Genomic DNA, 16,162 nt, shown 5'->3' with positions numbered 1-16,162 from the left:
CGGTCCACTTCTCCGCTGTGAGAAGAGTACGTCCTGGGAAGAATGAGACTCACATGGAGCTGACCTGAACCCAACTCTCAGCCTGGAGCCAAGTTTAGTGTGGAGAAGCTGAACCCTAGACTGCCTGTAGATGCACGAGTAAGAAATAAATGCTTGCCATGAAATTTTAAGGATTTTTTTTGTCATGCAGCATTATTATGGCAATAGCTGACTGACACAAATTTGTTTTGATTTCAGTCAACTTTAAGCCTAACAATTTTCAGCTTCATCAGGCCTAGGGAGGGGTGAGGGAATGTCCTACCTGCTACTTTGACCTGCTTGGAGGCACAGGCTTTGCAGGGGAGCACCTGGAACTCTTCTGCCTGGTACATGGAGTAATCAGTACTGGCAATGACCAGGATATCTCCGGGCTTCCATGACTGTACGTTGTCTTCCAGATTCAGGATGGTGCTGTTCACGTTGGTGTCGATGGTGACAGTGAGTTTCGGCCTCACTGTAACCCAAAACAGGAGAGACTGAGAGACAAAGCTTTGCTCCTGGCAAACTTCTGACTCCCCACCTCTTCCCTTCCCCTCCCTAAATCAATAAATGCCAGGTTTGCCTATCCAAAACCCAAATCACCAGGCTCACCCCATCCAAGTCTTGGTACAGGTTTTTTGAAGTCAACAGAAACCCTACCAGAAAAGAGCCATTCATTAGCTCTGGGCACGGGAATTTTCCACTAACTCCTTAGCTGGAGTTAAATGTGGCTGCCTCACCACACCCGTTTTGCAAAAGATGTGAAACAAATATAGTCCCTCTCAACTATTATTTTCAGTAGCTGTAAGCCTCCCCTCCAAAGAACTTCCATCCCTAATGACTGCCTTCGGGAGATGGCCAAGTGCCCCTGAGAACAAACCGACCATTTCCAATCCCTTCTAACGAGCACCTCGAGAACCAGGTTTAAAATAATATCACCCAAAGAGGCCATGAGCTGCGTGTCTGTGCAGGGGAGGGCTGCAGGAAGGTCAGCTCTGTCCACTGCACCCTGGTTTTCTTGGACCAGGCCCTTCCCCTTCCTGAAAGGCATGTGGGCAGGGTGGGGCTCTGATGGCTCCTGCCAACTCCGAGGACCCTCCCACAGCTCCTGTGTCACAGAAGTGCTCTCCATCGCGAGCTTGGTAGGAGCACGGGGGTCACTGAGATGCCCAGAGGCAGCTGAGCCAGCCATCAAAACTCCCAATGCATAGCTGGCAGCTCAAGGAACCGAGCCACGGTTGCATTTCTGTCCCCAGCAAGGAGCTGCTTACCAGGCTTCCCACAGAGGAACCGCACACGGTAGCTCTGGCAGTCTTGGCCCTGGTCATAGCACACAAACCTATAATCCTGGCCTCTTTTGTAGACAACCTCGGTGGTGAGGTTAACTCCATCCACTGTAGTGGCCTGGGAACAGCATGGAAATTACAGAGCAAAGTCATTTCTTTTTGTAAAGAAGGAAAGTGATGATTAATGTTATAAACATATACGCACGAGTCTAAAATTGTTCCTGCTGCAAAACTTATTTACAATGGCCTTAAGTTATTATTCTGACGTTTCCCCTTCTCGATTTTGTATAAGAAAGACAGCATGAAGTCACAGGATGGATAAACATCTTGCCTGGGCTCCTGCCGTATTTGGTATCCAAACCAGTGACTGACTGCCCTGGTGAACATTTTCTGGAGCATTTACAGCCAGCACACACTCTTTTAGGAGCTGTGCTGGCTGCTTTCTTACAACTTGTCCCACTCACCACCACGAGCACCATCCAGAGTGGCCAACATTTATTGAAGACTCACTATGATCAATCCACTGGTGCCTAAATGTGGCCTCACGTCCTGTGGGGAGTCTTTAAAAACACTCATGCCCAGGCCCCATCTGTGGAGTCTCAGATTTGATTGTGTCCAGGGGGCAGCCTGGGCATCAGGACTTTTAATGGCTGCCCAGGTGACTCCAATGGGAAGTCATGTTTGAGAACCCCTCTTGGAGTTATGGGGCTACATACATTATTTCATTCCCTCTTCTTGGCTATGAGGTCTATGAGACTGTTGCTGGTTTTACAGATTAGGAAACTGTCGCTCAGAGAGGTTGGGTAACTTGCCCCTTTGAATCTGGACACATCCGACTATATGGCTGGTGCTTCGCAGCCCCTCCCACTGCTGCCCTCAGGCACTGCTGCCTACTGCCCTCGGTTCAGTGTCTGTCTCCTTCCAGGGGCTGGTGGGTTCTGGAAAGGCCAGGTTTTGCCTCCCTCCCTGATCCCAGCATCCAGTCCAGGGCCTGGCACAGAGCACAGTCTCAGCTGATGAGAGCTGATGGGCGGGAAGCTTCAAGGCCAGGTAGAGAATTTAGGGAGTGGGTTCAGAGAAGGGCATGATCCCTGCCAGCTGGGGCTCATCCCAGGGCCGGGTATGTCTGCATCATGACTGTGGCTGTCATCAGAGACTTGCAATTTAGAGCAAGGGCTGCAGCTGTTATCCTCTTTGGCACAGAAACCAAAGGGACCAGGGCTGGGCAAATAGGAAGGTAAAATTTAGTCAATCGAAAAAGGCGGGGTGGGGGGGAACTTTTAGGAAACCCTGCTTTGAACCCAGCAGATAGCCGCTGCCCTTGGCTTGGAAGGAGAGCTATGGAGACGTGAGTCCAGCCAGAATGAAAATTCAGCCCTTTCATGCAAGCAACACACCCACAGCCATTATCTGGGGTGATCTCCACAGCAGAGAGGCAGGCATTGTGGACTTGTTCTTAGAGGAAAACACTAAGGCTCAGAGGGGTTTAGAAGCAAGTTCAAGGTCACCTGAATGTCAAGCCCATGCCTCTGACCCCCAGATCTCTTCCCCTGAGGCCAGCATGTTTTTCAGTTAAGACACCCCTTAATATTGAGAACTGAGCCTGAAAACGTCATCCAATGGAGCTGGACGTTTTTTAAGGTGCAACATCCGGTCAACATTCCAGGAAACCTCTACTCAGTCTTGCTGCTTTTCTTGTTTTCCTTTTTCTAACCGTAAGAACGACCTTAGCTTTGGATAAGAAGAGTAAAAAGAGCTTTACCACTGTCCAGTGAACCTCGATCTTCACTTTAAGTAGACACGATGTGATTGTTACTCGTGATAATAATTATAAAATAACTGGCAATATCATAATAAACAATAACATAGGAAAATAATTTTAAAATAATAAAAAAATTATGGGCACTCACTCACTATGCATTGTTGCATTAAATCCACAAAATAATCCCATGAGGGACACAATTCCTATCTCCATTTTTGCTTATGAGCAAATTGAGACACTAAATTAAATAACTTGACTGATATCTATGGCCAGGATTGCTAGTGAGGATGACCCAGGGTGCAAGATTTAAGGCAGCACTCACTGTCAGGGTCATGCGAGTGCAGAGTCGGCACCTGGGAGTGAGTGCCACCTTAAATTTTGTGCCTCGGGCACCTCACACGTCTAACCGTAGTCCTGTCACTTCTGATAAGCCATAGCTCACAAGTGACAGAGCTGGATGCAAACTAGGAGCCATCTGGTTTCAAAATACATCTTCCAACCACCAGACTGGCCTCCAGCCACTGTGCCGGGGATGAGGGAGAAGAGGGGACTGCCCAGTATGGTCTCAGCCCCAAGGATGTGTGAGTCCAGTAGGTTCCACTGGCCTTGAAGGGCGGGTGGGTTTTAAGGGAGAAGGTGGGAGGAGAGGAGATTTCAACACAGGAGAACCTCAAGAAGGGTGATGACATGGGAACAGGGGACTGTGGTTTTGGTTTTGATTCTGCAGAATCACAAGCTATCAGATCTGGAAAAAATTTCCTTGAGTTGAGGTCAACTGTGTGAGTCCCATTTCCTCTTTCTTTCCAACTCGCCATCCTGCCTAGGTGACAAATGTCCTTAACACCCCCTCCCCCTCCAGAGGATTTGACCACGTCAGGGTAGAGCAAGTATCTGGGGGACCCCTTGTGTGGGGCGGCCACAGCCCTGGAGAGTCTTCAGGTGCACCGGGGCCTGCACGGTGGTCAGAGGTGGCCAGTGACCACAGTAACCTGTTATTTCCCATAGTGGCAAAAATGGGCACATGGGCATTTCAGTTTTGTTTCAGTCTCTCTGGTGGGTTAATTAACTAGGGCATTTAGCTCCTGGCTGACATGTCTGACACTCTATTTATAAAGAGGATGTAATCTTGCTTTTCTCACCTGTGGTAAACATAGGACAAGCCTGGCTTTGCTTTTCTGACTTCAGAAAAGCCCGGAATATATCCTACCTCGTTGTCTTTTATGACTAGAAAGAGATGTTCTGGCTAAGTCTGGGGTCACTACTGATTAAAGGTTGACGGTGAGGAGAAAAGGGATGAACCTGGCATTTCCAGAATGCAGCACTTCCTCCTTTCCTTTAGGGGTGGAGCTTTGATTCACTTTTGGAGGCACATGACAGGTTTTTAGATGACTGCCTCAAGGAACCTTTGTTTTGCCAAGAACAAGCCAAGATTTTATTCTGGAATTGAGAGTTCTGACCTAATAAGGGGTTATAACACTCAGCAAAATATCGTCAAAGAATGCACTTTTGCGGGAAGGCCGGCCCAAGCTTCTGGGTAATGGGGAAAACTGTTGTTGGGCCTTTTATTCTTCTCTGGACCTCGAATAGTTGAGACCTTGAACTCGGGGAATTCATTGTCAAGGATACTCCTTCTGTTGGAAGGCAACTGGGCCCTGCAATACGGCGGCAGACTGGTGGTTACAGAGTCTGGGGTTGGGTCCCCGTGGAAGGTCTTGGATTATGGAGCTGGTGAGCGGTCACATATGATTATACATGTAACATATGAAAAAATATGTATACTTTCTCCAGTCTCTTCTGCTATCTCCAAGCCTTTAGTAAAGTTTCATTCACTGTGTTAGCCTGGGATTAACTGTGCTTTGACACTCTCAGGGAAGAGCCCGTATCTGCGCTGGGAGCAAAGTTACTGAGAGCTAGAAATGCCTAAGAAAAGCTATTTTCCTAGCATGGAGAAGTGGTCTTCTAAACAACAGTGATCTGGAGCCAGGCAGCTGGCAGAGCAAACACCAAGAGGGATTTGTAGAGCATGGAAGCATTCCTCGAGGATTTCCAGAAATACTTGGGGAGGGAGTGCTGGTACAAGACTGGACTTCCTGTAGCCAAGTGAACTGGAGGAATAAAATGATGGCTCTTTCAGAATGAGAGCTGGAACATTCAGGGTTGCAAGAGAAAATTAAAATTAAATCTGGGAAGTATGTGCTTTGGGGGAGTCAGCACTTTTTGATTCTGTTGGACCCAAGAAGAATCTCCAACGTGTAACTGAATCTGGGTAAATCCTTCTCAGTAACGCCGGAGCCATGTGAATGGAGAGCCTTAGCCAAACAATGAGAAAGGTTTCCCTGGCCTTTGCTAACCGCAGAACAGAGTGTCCTCTCTTGGAAAACTGGTCCCTTGTCCCAGAGTCCCTCTACGATGCAAGGCAGATGGCAGAAGTACTGCCTCAGGGTGGGGTCAGGGGGTGGAGGGGTGGAGGCAGTCAGATGACCTGGAACCTGCGGTTAGATAATCTGAAAGAAGGTGGTGTACAAATGTTGCTATTTGTATTGGCTGAAAGAGGATGAAATGGGCAGGGATGGTCTTTCTCAAATGACCCCTAATTCCCTATCAAACAGTTAAGTGGCCCCAAACCTTGTTTTGGAAGAAGACCAGGCATAAGGAAAGAAACTCCATTTCCTTGCTCATGTCTCTGTCTTTCTTCTGGTCCTTTGAGCTCGGAAGCTTACCAGCTGAGCCACTGAATTGTGAGGGCTGCCTATTCACCCCACACTTTCATGATGGAGCCAGCTGAGAAAGTCTAGGTCCCCCTTGGACAGAGTTAACTCCAAGTGAAGATCCCGAGCAAACACCATCCATTCTGCAAATGCCGGCTTCCATTAACTGAGTGGAGAACAAGGCTGTACGTGTTCTCCACCTGGGCCAGGCCCCGCCAGCACCCAAGTCCCGGCCAGATCCTGTGCACTCGAGGTCCCAAAGGAGACCAACGGAGGAGTGAAGCTGAGTAGGGCAAACCCAACCCCACGCTGGGCACCCTCAGCTGTGGCTGAGGAAGCAGCTGGGGAGAAGGAAAAGGAACTCAGCGGTAGAACCCAGGAGAGAATCTGAGGCCTCGCTTTGAAACTCACTGGTGGGGAAGCCTGGAGCAGATACACAGCTTCCACGTCAGTCTCTAAAATGAGAACTGGCTTTACCAATGTCACAGGAGGGCCGTGAGACTCACACCACTCAAATGGCACGAAAGTCTGTGATCTACAGAGTCTTCTTCGAGACAAAGCCTTTATAACTATTTGGTTACCTGTATATCGATGGGGCGATTGCAGATTTTCCCTGGGTGAGTGGCCCGGAGGTCTGAAATTTTCTCCCCACCTTTAGTGTAAGACACTTGGTCATGTTCAAACCACTCTGTCCATTCCACATCTGGGAAGAAAGCAAAGAGCAGGGTCAGACGAGCAAGGGCGCAGGAGAGCCAGCCACACTCCGTGTAGCCCCCAAGCAGCCTTGGCACAATGGGAATTGAATACCATCTGTCCAGGTTCTCACCAGGCTGGGTACCAGAGGCTTCTAAACCATCTGTCAACTTCCCCCACCTCTCCCACCTTTTTATTAAAAGTGCCTCTTTTTTTTTTTTGGTACTCGGGCCTCTCACTGTTGTGGCCTCTCCCGTTGCGGAGCACAGGCTCTGGACGCGCAGGCTCAGCGGCCATGCCTCGCGGGCCCGGCCGCTCCGCGGCATGTGGGATCTTCCCGGACCGGGGCACGAACCCGTGTCCCCTGCATCGGCAGGCGGACTTTCAACCACTGCGCCACCAGGGAAGCCCTAAAAGTGCCTCTTATTGACTATCTTATTTTATAAAAGCAATAGATATTCTTCACTACTGCCAAAAGGAGAAAGACGAAATCCATCCATGAGCCCATTATCCAAGGATGGCAGTGAGGATTGCTTCTTTCCGTGCCCCCGTCCCCGTGTGTGTGGGCTCCTTGAAGGCTGGTTCCTACTCCTCCTGTCCGTGTTCTCTGTTCAGTGCCAGCGCCTGGCACAGAAGAGGTATTCCCTGAGAGGAAACATCCCCCTGGGCTATTCACCACGGAGACGTGATTAATTAAAGACAGCTCTCAGTTGCAAACTAGGTCGACACTGCCACAGTCAAGTGGTCCTATTGGTGCAAAAGAAAAGTCGTCGTTCTTCAAAGCCCTGGCCTTTTAGCCCCCTGTGAAATTTTACCAAGGTGTCCCAAACTCCTCACCTTGAACCCACTCGCTGGATGAAGAGACATTGAAAAGCTCGCCATGCTCCGTCCGGAAGAGTTTGAATACCCGGGCAGCAGCAGAGCCGTGGTGTCCTGTCAAAGAGGAGATCAGAGGCGTCAGCAACCAGACCGACCCCCAAATTCAGAAGGATGTGATGTGAATGCAGAGAAAGCCCCTACACACATGGATCTTGAGTCATTTTGTTAAAAAACAAAAATTTCAGGCCAATCTTTCCAGAGCAGATTATTTATTGTCCCTTCTTTTGCTTCAGTTTTGCAAGTTTAACTGCAGTGTTCCAACAGTGCTATACTTTGGAACCCCATGGTTTCTCATGTGAATTCCTCTCCAGGATTAGAACCGGCAGTACCTTCGGAAACCGTCCCTGGGCAGAGGAGGCTGGTGCTATGTGGTAACAGCCCATCCAAAGCATCTTTTGTTTTTTTTTGGCCACACGGCAAGGCTTGTGGGATCTTAGTTCCCCGACCAGGGATCGAACCCAGGCCCTCGGCAGTAAAAGCGTGGAGTCCTAACAACTGGACCGCCAGGGAATTTCCCAAAGCGTCTTTTTTTTTTGCGGTACGTGGGTCTCTCACTGTTGTGGCCTCTCCCGTTGCGGAGCACAGGCTCCGGACGTGCAGGCCCAGCGGCCATGGCTCACGGGCCCAGCCGCTCTGCGGCATGTGGGATCTTCCCGGACCGGGGCACGAACCGCGTCCCCTGCATCGGCAGGCGGACTCTCAACCACTGCACCACCAGGGAAGCCCCCCAAAGCGTCTTTTTAGCTCAAAATATTACCCTTGCTGGTTCTGTCCCAGTTCTCATCTTTCCTGTGTCACTTGTTTTGGATTAAACCAATGACAATTTCTTTGCAAATGTAAATATTATCTTAGCGATTGGCCTTAAATCAGTATGGACTTTTGCCACTCATGTAACCTGGCCATTAAGCAGCTAGTCACTCAACAGGGTGTTGGGTGGTGGATCAGCCATGTTCTGAGGGTGCAGCGTGGTTCAAAAAGCCCCGAGTCCCTTGGTCAGAGAGACACTGGAGGGAATTTGGTCTCTCGCCATTTATTACCGTGATATTCAATGTGGTCTTCAACAGAAGAAGAGGGATTTCCTTTCACAGTTAGGAAACTCCAAGGGTGTCTGAAAAACAAAAAAACAAAAAAGTTCTTCACACATCTGAGCCTGTACTGGAGGTAGAGTTGACGCAGAGTGTCACACAGAGGCTGTTTGGGGAAATTAGTTTCCAGGCTGGGCTTCCCTTTCTCCAGAAGAAAAAGAGTCTTTCTCTGCAAGCCCTGGCCTTCCGAACCACTTGGCTGGCCTGATGTTTGGGGACTGTGAACCTCTGCAACTCCATTCTGGCAGTCGACAGGGTATGAATCACAAATAACAAACAAGCCCACAGACCTACGTACCACCTGCCAGGCTCAATTAGGTTGTGAAGCAAGTGCTCTGATTCCTTTAGGAAAACAAGGAAACATGCTCCAAGGGAGAAAGCTTATTCCTCTCATGAGTTAATCTCGAGGAAAATGCCACAGGCAGATGTGACTGAGTACCAGGAATCGGCACTGGGCCTTGGGAAGGAAAGAAATACCTCTTCTTCCTAATGAGAAGCAAAGGAGAAAAAGAAGGGGTACCATTTTGGAAAGTTATACACTCCTCTTTTCTCCATTGAAGCGTGCCCTGCTCTAGGGTGGGAAGGTTTTCTTATCCGTTTTTGTCTTCCCCCAATACCTAACCCAGCCTCTCGCTTACTGTGAGATGTCAGTAGGTCTTGGTCCTCAATAACTTTGATTATTTTTGTTTTGATCTCTTGTCTTGGAAAGTAAGTCTTCATCGAGGTTGGGGATTTGACTGTGCCACCCTTGCTTAAAATCTTTCAGTGCCTGCCCATTTGCATAAAAAGCAAGCTCCTTGGCCCAAAGCAAGAGGCCCTCCTGTGCCCACCTTGGCAGCTTCACCTCTCACCCCTCCTGTTCTTGTTCTTTCACGCCCCATCATCAATTCCCATTTAATGTCTGCCTCCCGGCGAGAGCTCAGTACTTCCAGAGACAGGTCAGAACTTACCATGAGAGCTCAGTACAGCTAGTCCAGCCCTAGTGCCTTATGGCAATATTTGCTCTACAGTCCCTTCCTGGGTGAATGAACAAATGATGGGTCCAAGCCTCAGATCTTCTACTGATTTTAGGTGCTTTGAGTTTGTCGTTCAAAGTGGGTCTATACAAATGAAGGGTAAAAATGTAATCCCTGCCTACCTATCTCCTTCACTTATAGAACATAGCACCCAGCCTTCCGTGGCTCTTGTTTATAAGGAGAGAATAGTAGCTAACGTTAATTGAGTTCTTATTCTGTGCTACACACAGTGGCAGATATTTTGCTCGTATTATCACAGTTACCCTCCCCAGAGCCCTTTGAGCTGGCGCCTCAAATATCCCATCGTACGGACACAGGAAGCCTGCAAAGAGATGGTGAGTCACTTGTGCAGCCACCTAGCAGGAGGTGCAGCCCAGACTCAAATTCAGGCCAAGTCGCATGCTAGATCTTGGACTTCTTCTGCCGAGGCCCTACGTAGCCAGTCCCTTTGTGGTTCTGCCTGTCATTGGAAATTAACTAACTGGCCTTTTGGCTTATAACACAGTGAAATAGCAGCACCCTTGGTTTTGGTTAACAAAGGAGTTTTAACAGTTCTAAAGTGTCACTGTCATTCTTTGGCTGCTTGCGTTTCCTGCCCAAACCCTTCCAGAAGGAGCAGCCCACGGGCAGTCAGAAAAAGCACCCTTGAACCCGGAGTCCTGTCCCTGCCCAGGGGACCTCTGCCCAGGAAGTAAAATTGCTTTGCTTAGAGCCCAGAAAAGGCTCTGGCCCACCCCCATTTTGCCCACGGTCTACAGAGCTGGAGGGAGGTGCATCCCTATCTCCAATAGCTACGGGACAGATGATCTCAACTTTCCACTGAACCGAGATCTGATTCAACACGATTAAAAGGTGTGGCTACTGTGGGGTAAATGGCTTCCTCTTGGTGCCAACAGGTGCGCGTGCCAAAGTCAGGCATGACGCCGCAATCCAAGGCAAACAAAACACGCCCTGGAGCACATCAAAGGGCCCCTTCTGCCGGGGGGGCTTGGCTGGGCAGACGCACTTTATGGGGTCTCTAAAACAGATGTCTGCCAATCCCCCCAGGCGTGTTCTGACCCCGTTGCTAAAGAAAGGGAAAATGACCATTAGCTGTACATCTGAGGCACAGCTTTTACACACAGTAGATGCTCAATTAATATTTTGTAAGTGGCCGATTGAATGAATGAGTTCATATACACAGAGACCTGTGGAGCCTGAAGAGTGGAACATGCTTACAAGGCTCTCTTTAAGAACAAGCCCTAACGTGTCCAATGCGGATGGATCACACGTCTGCACCCCCCAGGGTCACCACTGAGGGTGATGTCGCCTGGGGAAACGAGCAAGGAAGTTAGGTAAAGTCAGCCTCGGGTAGCGATGCTTCAGTGTTCTGGAGCCCTGGGGAGGTGGAAGTGATGGGCGATACCTAAATCCAAGGTGTAGAAAGTGTTTGCTGCCCAATCTGGTCATCGCCTTCCTGGCCACGTCGTCCAAGTTTCGAGAGCCTTCATCATTCACGGCAACAGAAAGGATCCTGCCGTTGGGCACTGTGTTTAAATACTGGGCCAGACGTTCACTCTCTTTCTTGGATCTGTAGGTGTCAAACCTAAAAAGGGCAGAGAGAGGGGATTTTAATAGTCCTAACAGCGGCCCAGAAAGAGAAGTCTACGCACTTACCTGTGGTATGACAACTAACACGCCACCCAAAGATCTCAAGGGCTATGATTTTTAAAGAAAAAAGCTTTCATTACAGCAAGAATCGATCATCTCAGACTTGACAAAGATAACCCACCCTCATCCACGTACCATAGCTATGAAATATAGATCTCAAAAAACCTGCATCCCAGGTGACAAGAATTTACAAAGGAAAGACCCAGTTGTGTAATGATCTCAACTCTAAGTATAAAGTGTACTTGTTAAGTATAAACGTTTTGTACAATGACAACGGAAATTCCGAAAGAATCTGTCTTAGAACTTCACGAGCAAAATAATTCTAAAACGAGTCTAGAAAAATAAACCAGCATGAATAGCTAAGATTTGGGAAAAGGAAAACAGTGGTGGTACGGGGAGTGGCGGGGGGGGGGAATGTATGGGCGCTCCTGAGTCCTCAAACTGGTTTGTAATTGTTCCCATAACCTGGTCTGACCCCACCTAGGCCCCCTCCTTCTCCAGTGCCCCGCCCCAGGAATCGTCTGCTATGAGCGTAGTACAGCTCAGGGTCCCATGGTCATACCCCATGCCCACTCCTGCCTTCACTCATTCATCCTTACCTCCAGCCAATCAAATACTTCCTTCCATCCAGCCGAGCAAATACTTCCTACCGTTCAAGAGCCGACCTAAGTTCTTGTTTCTGCAGGTAACCTCCAGGTAGCCAGGTCTCAGGTGACCACAGCCTGCGTTTCTGTGTGTGTTCAGGGTTTATTAATACCCTTACTCACACACATTCAGCTCTCAGATTCCTGAGCCCACTGACTCATACTTTACCCGAAGGAGATTAGGAAGGAGCAGGTATCCTGTCTTTGGAACCTCCACATCAGCTATTGGGATAACATCTCATTAAGCACTTCAGTAATGAATTCAACTTCAGGTTGGCTGCTGCAAGTAACCATGCTGTACTACTTAAGAAGCAGCGCCACATCCGGAGAAAACCAGAATTCAAAAGGATGCATGCACCCCGATGTTCACTGCAGCACTATTCACAATAGCCAGGACGTGGAAGCAACCTAAGTGTCCATCGACAGAGGAATGGATAAAGAAGATGTGGTAGCTACATACAACGGAGTATTACTCAGCCACAAAAAGGAGCAAAATAGTGCCATTTGCAGAGACGTGGATGGACCTAGAGACTGTCACAGAGGGTGAAGTAAGTCAGAAAGAGAAAAACAAATATCGTATAATATCACTTACATGTGGAATCTAGAAAAATGGTAGAGATGAACTTATTTGCAAAGCAGAAATAGAGTCACAGATGTAGAGGACAAACTTATGGTTACCAAGGTGGGGAAGGGGGGTGGTGGGATGAACTGCGAGATTGGGACATGTATACACTACTATGTATAAAATACATAACTAATGAGAACCTACCGTATAGCACAGGGAACTCTACTCAGTGCTCTGTGGTGACCTAAATGGGAAGGAAATCTAAAAAAGTGTGGATATATGTATACCTGTGACTGATTCGCTTTGCTGCACAGCAGAAAGTAACACAACACTGTAAAGCAACTACACTCCAATAAAAATAATAATTTAAAAATCAATATAATATAATATAATAAAATTCAAAACAAAAAAGCAGCAGCAGCAAGGAGTCAGAACACAACTGAGGAGACTGTTCTCTCTCCTGTGAAGGTAGAGGCTCTCTGATAGGTTTTGTGTCCATCAGCTCAGCCTGGCTTCGTTAACCGTGGTCTGAGGATTGCTCCATCCCAGACCAAGCAGGTGGCTGTCAGCCCCCGTGGGGGCAATATAGTGGTTTAGGGCCTGAGCAGATCTGGGTTTGAATCGCAGCTCCAACACTCCCCAGCCTTGTGACTCTGAGCAAATTTGGCTTCACCCAACCTTAGCGTTCTCATCTGTATAACAACAGAACCCACCTGACAGGGGGTTTCTGAAGATTCAGTTATATGCGGCAGATAAAGTGGTTAACACAGGGTTTTGCACAAAGTCCAGTGATCGTATTATTGTTACTAATATCCACCAGAGGGCAAGGTTGGCTGTCCTGCATGCTTCTGCCCACCCTGTCCCATATCACAGCTGATTCCCTGCTGCCTTCCTGTGGCCGCTCACAGCTCATGCCCTGTTTCTGAGGAGTTCCATATGCCCGTCCTCCAGCAGGACCAGGAAAGCTGTCTCTGTTTGCCTATTCCAGCTGTGCCCTTCCTAGTGGATCTTTCTCTCTGAGTGGCCTGAGACAGCCTCTGCAAGGCCAGGGCAAGAGCCCCCGGGAGAGCCCCCTCTGCAGAATCTGCCAGGATACCTGAGCCAGGGCAAGGGACAGGGATCGGGAGACTTGCCCTATCTGCCTCCGAAGTATCTCTCAAGTTCATCCACTTCTGTTGCCACTGCTTCCACCTGAGTCCTCGCCGGCGACCTTGCTTGCCTTGACCATGCAGAAGCCACCTAACCACCTCTGCTGGCTTTACTTTTGCCCTCCACAAACAATCCACTCTCTACACAGCAGCCAGTTCCTTTAAATCAGATCGTACCCTTCTTAAAGCCCTTCGGTGGCTTTGCATCCCACTAAGAATAAAACCCACCTCCTCTCTGGGCCTCCAAGGCCTCCACACCCACCCCTGCCTAAAACTCTGACATTATGGCATCTCGTTTCCATCCCTCTGCCCTCCCATATCTCTGCTGGCCCTTCCTCCCTGTGAGAACGTCACGCCCTTTCTCACCTCTGGCCCTTTGCACTTGCCGCTCTGTCTTGAAAACTCTTTCCCTGACTCAGCCTCACCCAGCGGTCCTCAGCTCCAATGCTGCTTGTTTACACTGGCCTTTCCAGACCGCGTGATGCAAAGTGGCCTCCTCTAGTTACCCTCTACCCTCTCACTATGTCTCTTCCCCCTAATTACCGACGATCACAGCCTAAAACTATGCTGTGCTTACATGTGTGTATGTGTGTGCAAACATGCCTGTCCCTGTTCAGTTCAGCTTGGATTTCTGTCTGTCTCACTCACTGCTGTGCTCCCAGCCTCTGAGCAGCGTCTGGCTAGGACACATGCTCAGTAAGTGTAGGCTGAATGAATGAATGTGTTTACGTGAGGGCAAACCTTACCGGTCAGAATGGATGACTGTCCCCGATTTGGGGTCAATGACATGAACAATGACTCCACGGTGACCCCAGCTCCTTTCGAAAAAATAACCTCCCTCTTGCATGCCACCGGGGTGAAGAGTCTTGTTCAGAAATGTCCAAGAGAGCTTCTTCTGTCCATGCAACTCAAGGGTACCTCCTCTGTCGATGCCGATGTACTTGAGGCCAAAGTAAGGGTCTGGCTGAACGTCTTCATCAGCCCTGCAAGAGAGAACAGCTCTCCATGGTCGGCTGACACCTCTCTTTACTGGATGCTAAGCTCAGAGGTGACTGCACTGCTCTTGACTCCCACTGTGGCCACCTTGGACCCAGTTACACCTGGTGATTGCTCGAGGTCCGTAGACATAGCATTGGCAACCAAGGTTGTTGTCCCCCACCAGACCAAAATGTGTCCAACAGGCCAAGCAGAAATACTTATCAATAGTTAATATGTTGGCACTTCTTTCCAGTTCTGAGTATGTTATATTTTGGTCCGTATCAGATGTGGGATCACCTGGACTGCATACCCTCGTGTACTCTTGGTTACTGATTCTGAGAACTCCCAATTGCTTGAAGAGGGAGCACACCAGAGGCAAATACTGCATGGGATTTTTCTTTATCTCGTCCATCATAAGCTATTAATAAACATTCACAGAGACCCCCTCAGCCATGACATGATTAGAAGGCAGCAGAAAGGCCGGCAGGGGTTTCTGTAACTTAAGTCCGGACCTGAGCCACAATAAGTAAAATGCCTCACGCACTCCTCCAACTCACCTGAATCGCCACTGTCTGTCTCGTTCATGATTACCGTCTGGCAGGACCTAATGATAATTCCTTTCTTGCGCTAAAGCCTTGCTGTCTTACCTCCCTCTCTTCCACGAAAAACCTCCTTCCCGTCAGATCCAAGAGTATCATGTGACCCATGGAAGCTGTCTACCCACCTTCCATACAAAATGATGCTGAAATTGCCCTGGAAAGGGCAGAGGGCACTCCCAGCATGCAGCTCTCCTCCGTTGTCAATCAGGATGTGCCGGGTACGCAAAACAATTGCCTCATCTTGGTCTTTAATGACTAGCTTTCCTGAAGAGGCAGGAATGGAGTGAGGTTTAGGAAGACAAGTCTTAGTGGTGAGATTATAGCAGAGTCAAGGGCAGACCTCCTAAGCCCCTCATGTGTCATCCCTCAGGCAGGCAAAGAGGCGTGTCTTTCCAATACGTCTATGCTTGCTGTGCTTAGGGTGGTTGCTTTTCTCTATGCCTTGCGGTGTGTAAATAACGCCTGCTTGGTTTACTGCTATCACTCCATGTGCTGCATTCAATGAGCGAGCGTCTGAAGGTCAGATAAGCAGGAATGCTCAGAGCACCAATAAGAAGTTTCCTCCATAAACGCTTCTTTCACTAAGACTGGACCTCTGACAAGCCACTCCTCAGGGCTCAAACCACCAGATGCTCTGACATGAACCCAAAGCACGTGACATTTGTTCTGTCCATCTACAGTTATGGCGACCTGCATCCCATCTGCTAGGCTCTGAGGCAGCGGACCAGAGAGAGATGGGGCAGGGGAGGGAGACTGGCTTACCTCCCTCTGAGATGCGGATGGAATGGACCGTGGCAGACGCGATAAGCAGCAGTGTTCTGCCCTGGCCTATGTGCACGTAGTAGTCTGGGTCATGGCCAGGGTTCCAGGGCTGCAGCTCAGGCCACTGATCAGGGCACTCAGCTGCCACTGCAAAGGACAGAGAGATGTCACTGCTACCACCCACCAACGTCCCCAAGCAAGGACTGCCACAGACCACAAGCAGGGTGGGGTGGGGAGTCTATCGTGCATTTTCATGGCCCTTGCCTTCTCCCTACTAGAGCTCAAAGCAGGGCCCTAGAAAGCAAAGAGAACCCCTGATATAGGAGCCAGGAGGCCTGGGATTTAGTCAAATGTCCTTCATTAGTTCAT

At 49.1% G+C, this 16,162-nt stretch overlaps 1 protein-coding gene across 2 annotated transcripts in view; it reads right to left on the bottom strand.

Annotated features, from left to right (window-relative positions):
• CEMIP (cell migration inducing hyaluronidase 1) overlaps positions 1–16,162 on the bottom strand; it is a 162,130-nt gene that overhangs the window by 53,464 nt on the left and 92,504 nt on the right. For both annotated transcript variants that reach the window (XM_032623339.1, XM_032623338.1), the window contains exons 3-11: positions 15,794–15,940; positions 15,157–15,295; positions 14,201–14,437; positions 10,853–11,032; positions 8,384–8,454; positions 7,305–7,400; positions 6,356–6,477; positions 1,290–1,422; positions 302–493 (exon numbers count right to left, since the gene is read on the bottom strand). In XM_032623339.1, coding sequence (XP_032479230.1) covers positions 302–493; positions 1,290–1,422; positions 6,356–6,477; positions 7,305–7,400; positions 8,384–8,454; positions 10,853–11,032; positions 14,201–14,437; positions 15,157–15,295; positions 15,794–15,940 — 1,317 coding nt within the window. The remainder of the gene's footprint in view (positions 1–301; positions 494–1,289; positions 1,423–6,355; positions 6,478–7,304; positions 7,401–8,383; positions 8,455–10,852; positions 11,033–14,200; positions 14,438–15,156; positions 15,296–15,793; positions 15,941–16,162) is intronic.

The sequence above is a fragment of the Phocoena sinus genome, chromosome 2 (assembly GCF_008692025.1).
Source record: "Phocoena sinus isolate mPhoSin1 chromosome 2, mPhoSin1.pri, whole genome shotgun sequence".
Classification (NCBI taxonomy): domain Eukaryota; kingdom Metazoa; phylum Chordata; class Mammalia; order Artiodactyla; family Phocoenidae; genus Phocoena; species Phocoena sinus.
The sequence above is the reverse complement of the archived record's forward strand: the minus strand, read 5'-3'. Positions and strand labels throughout refer to the sequence as shown.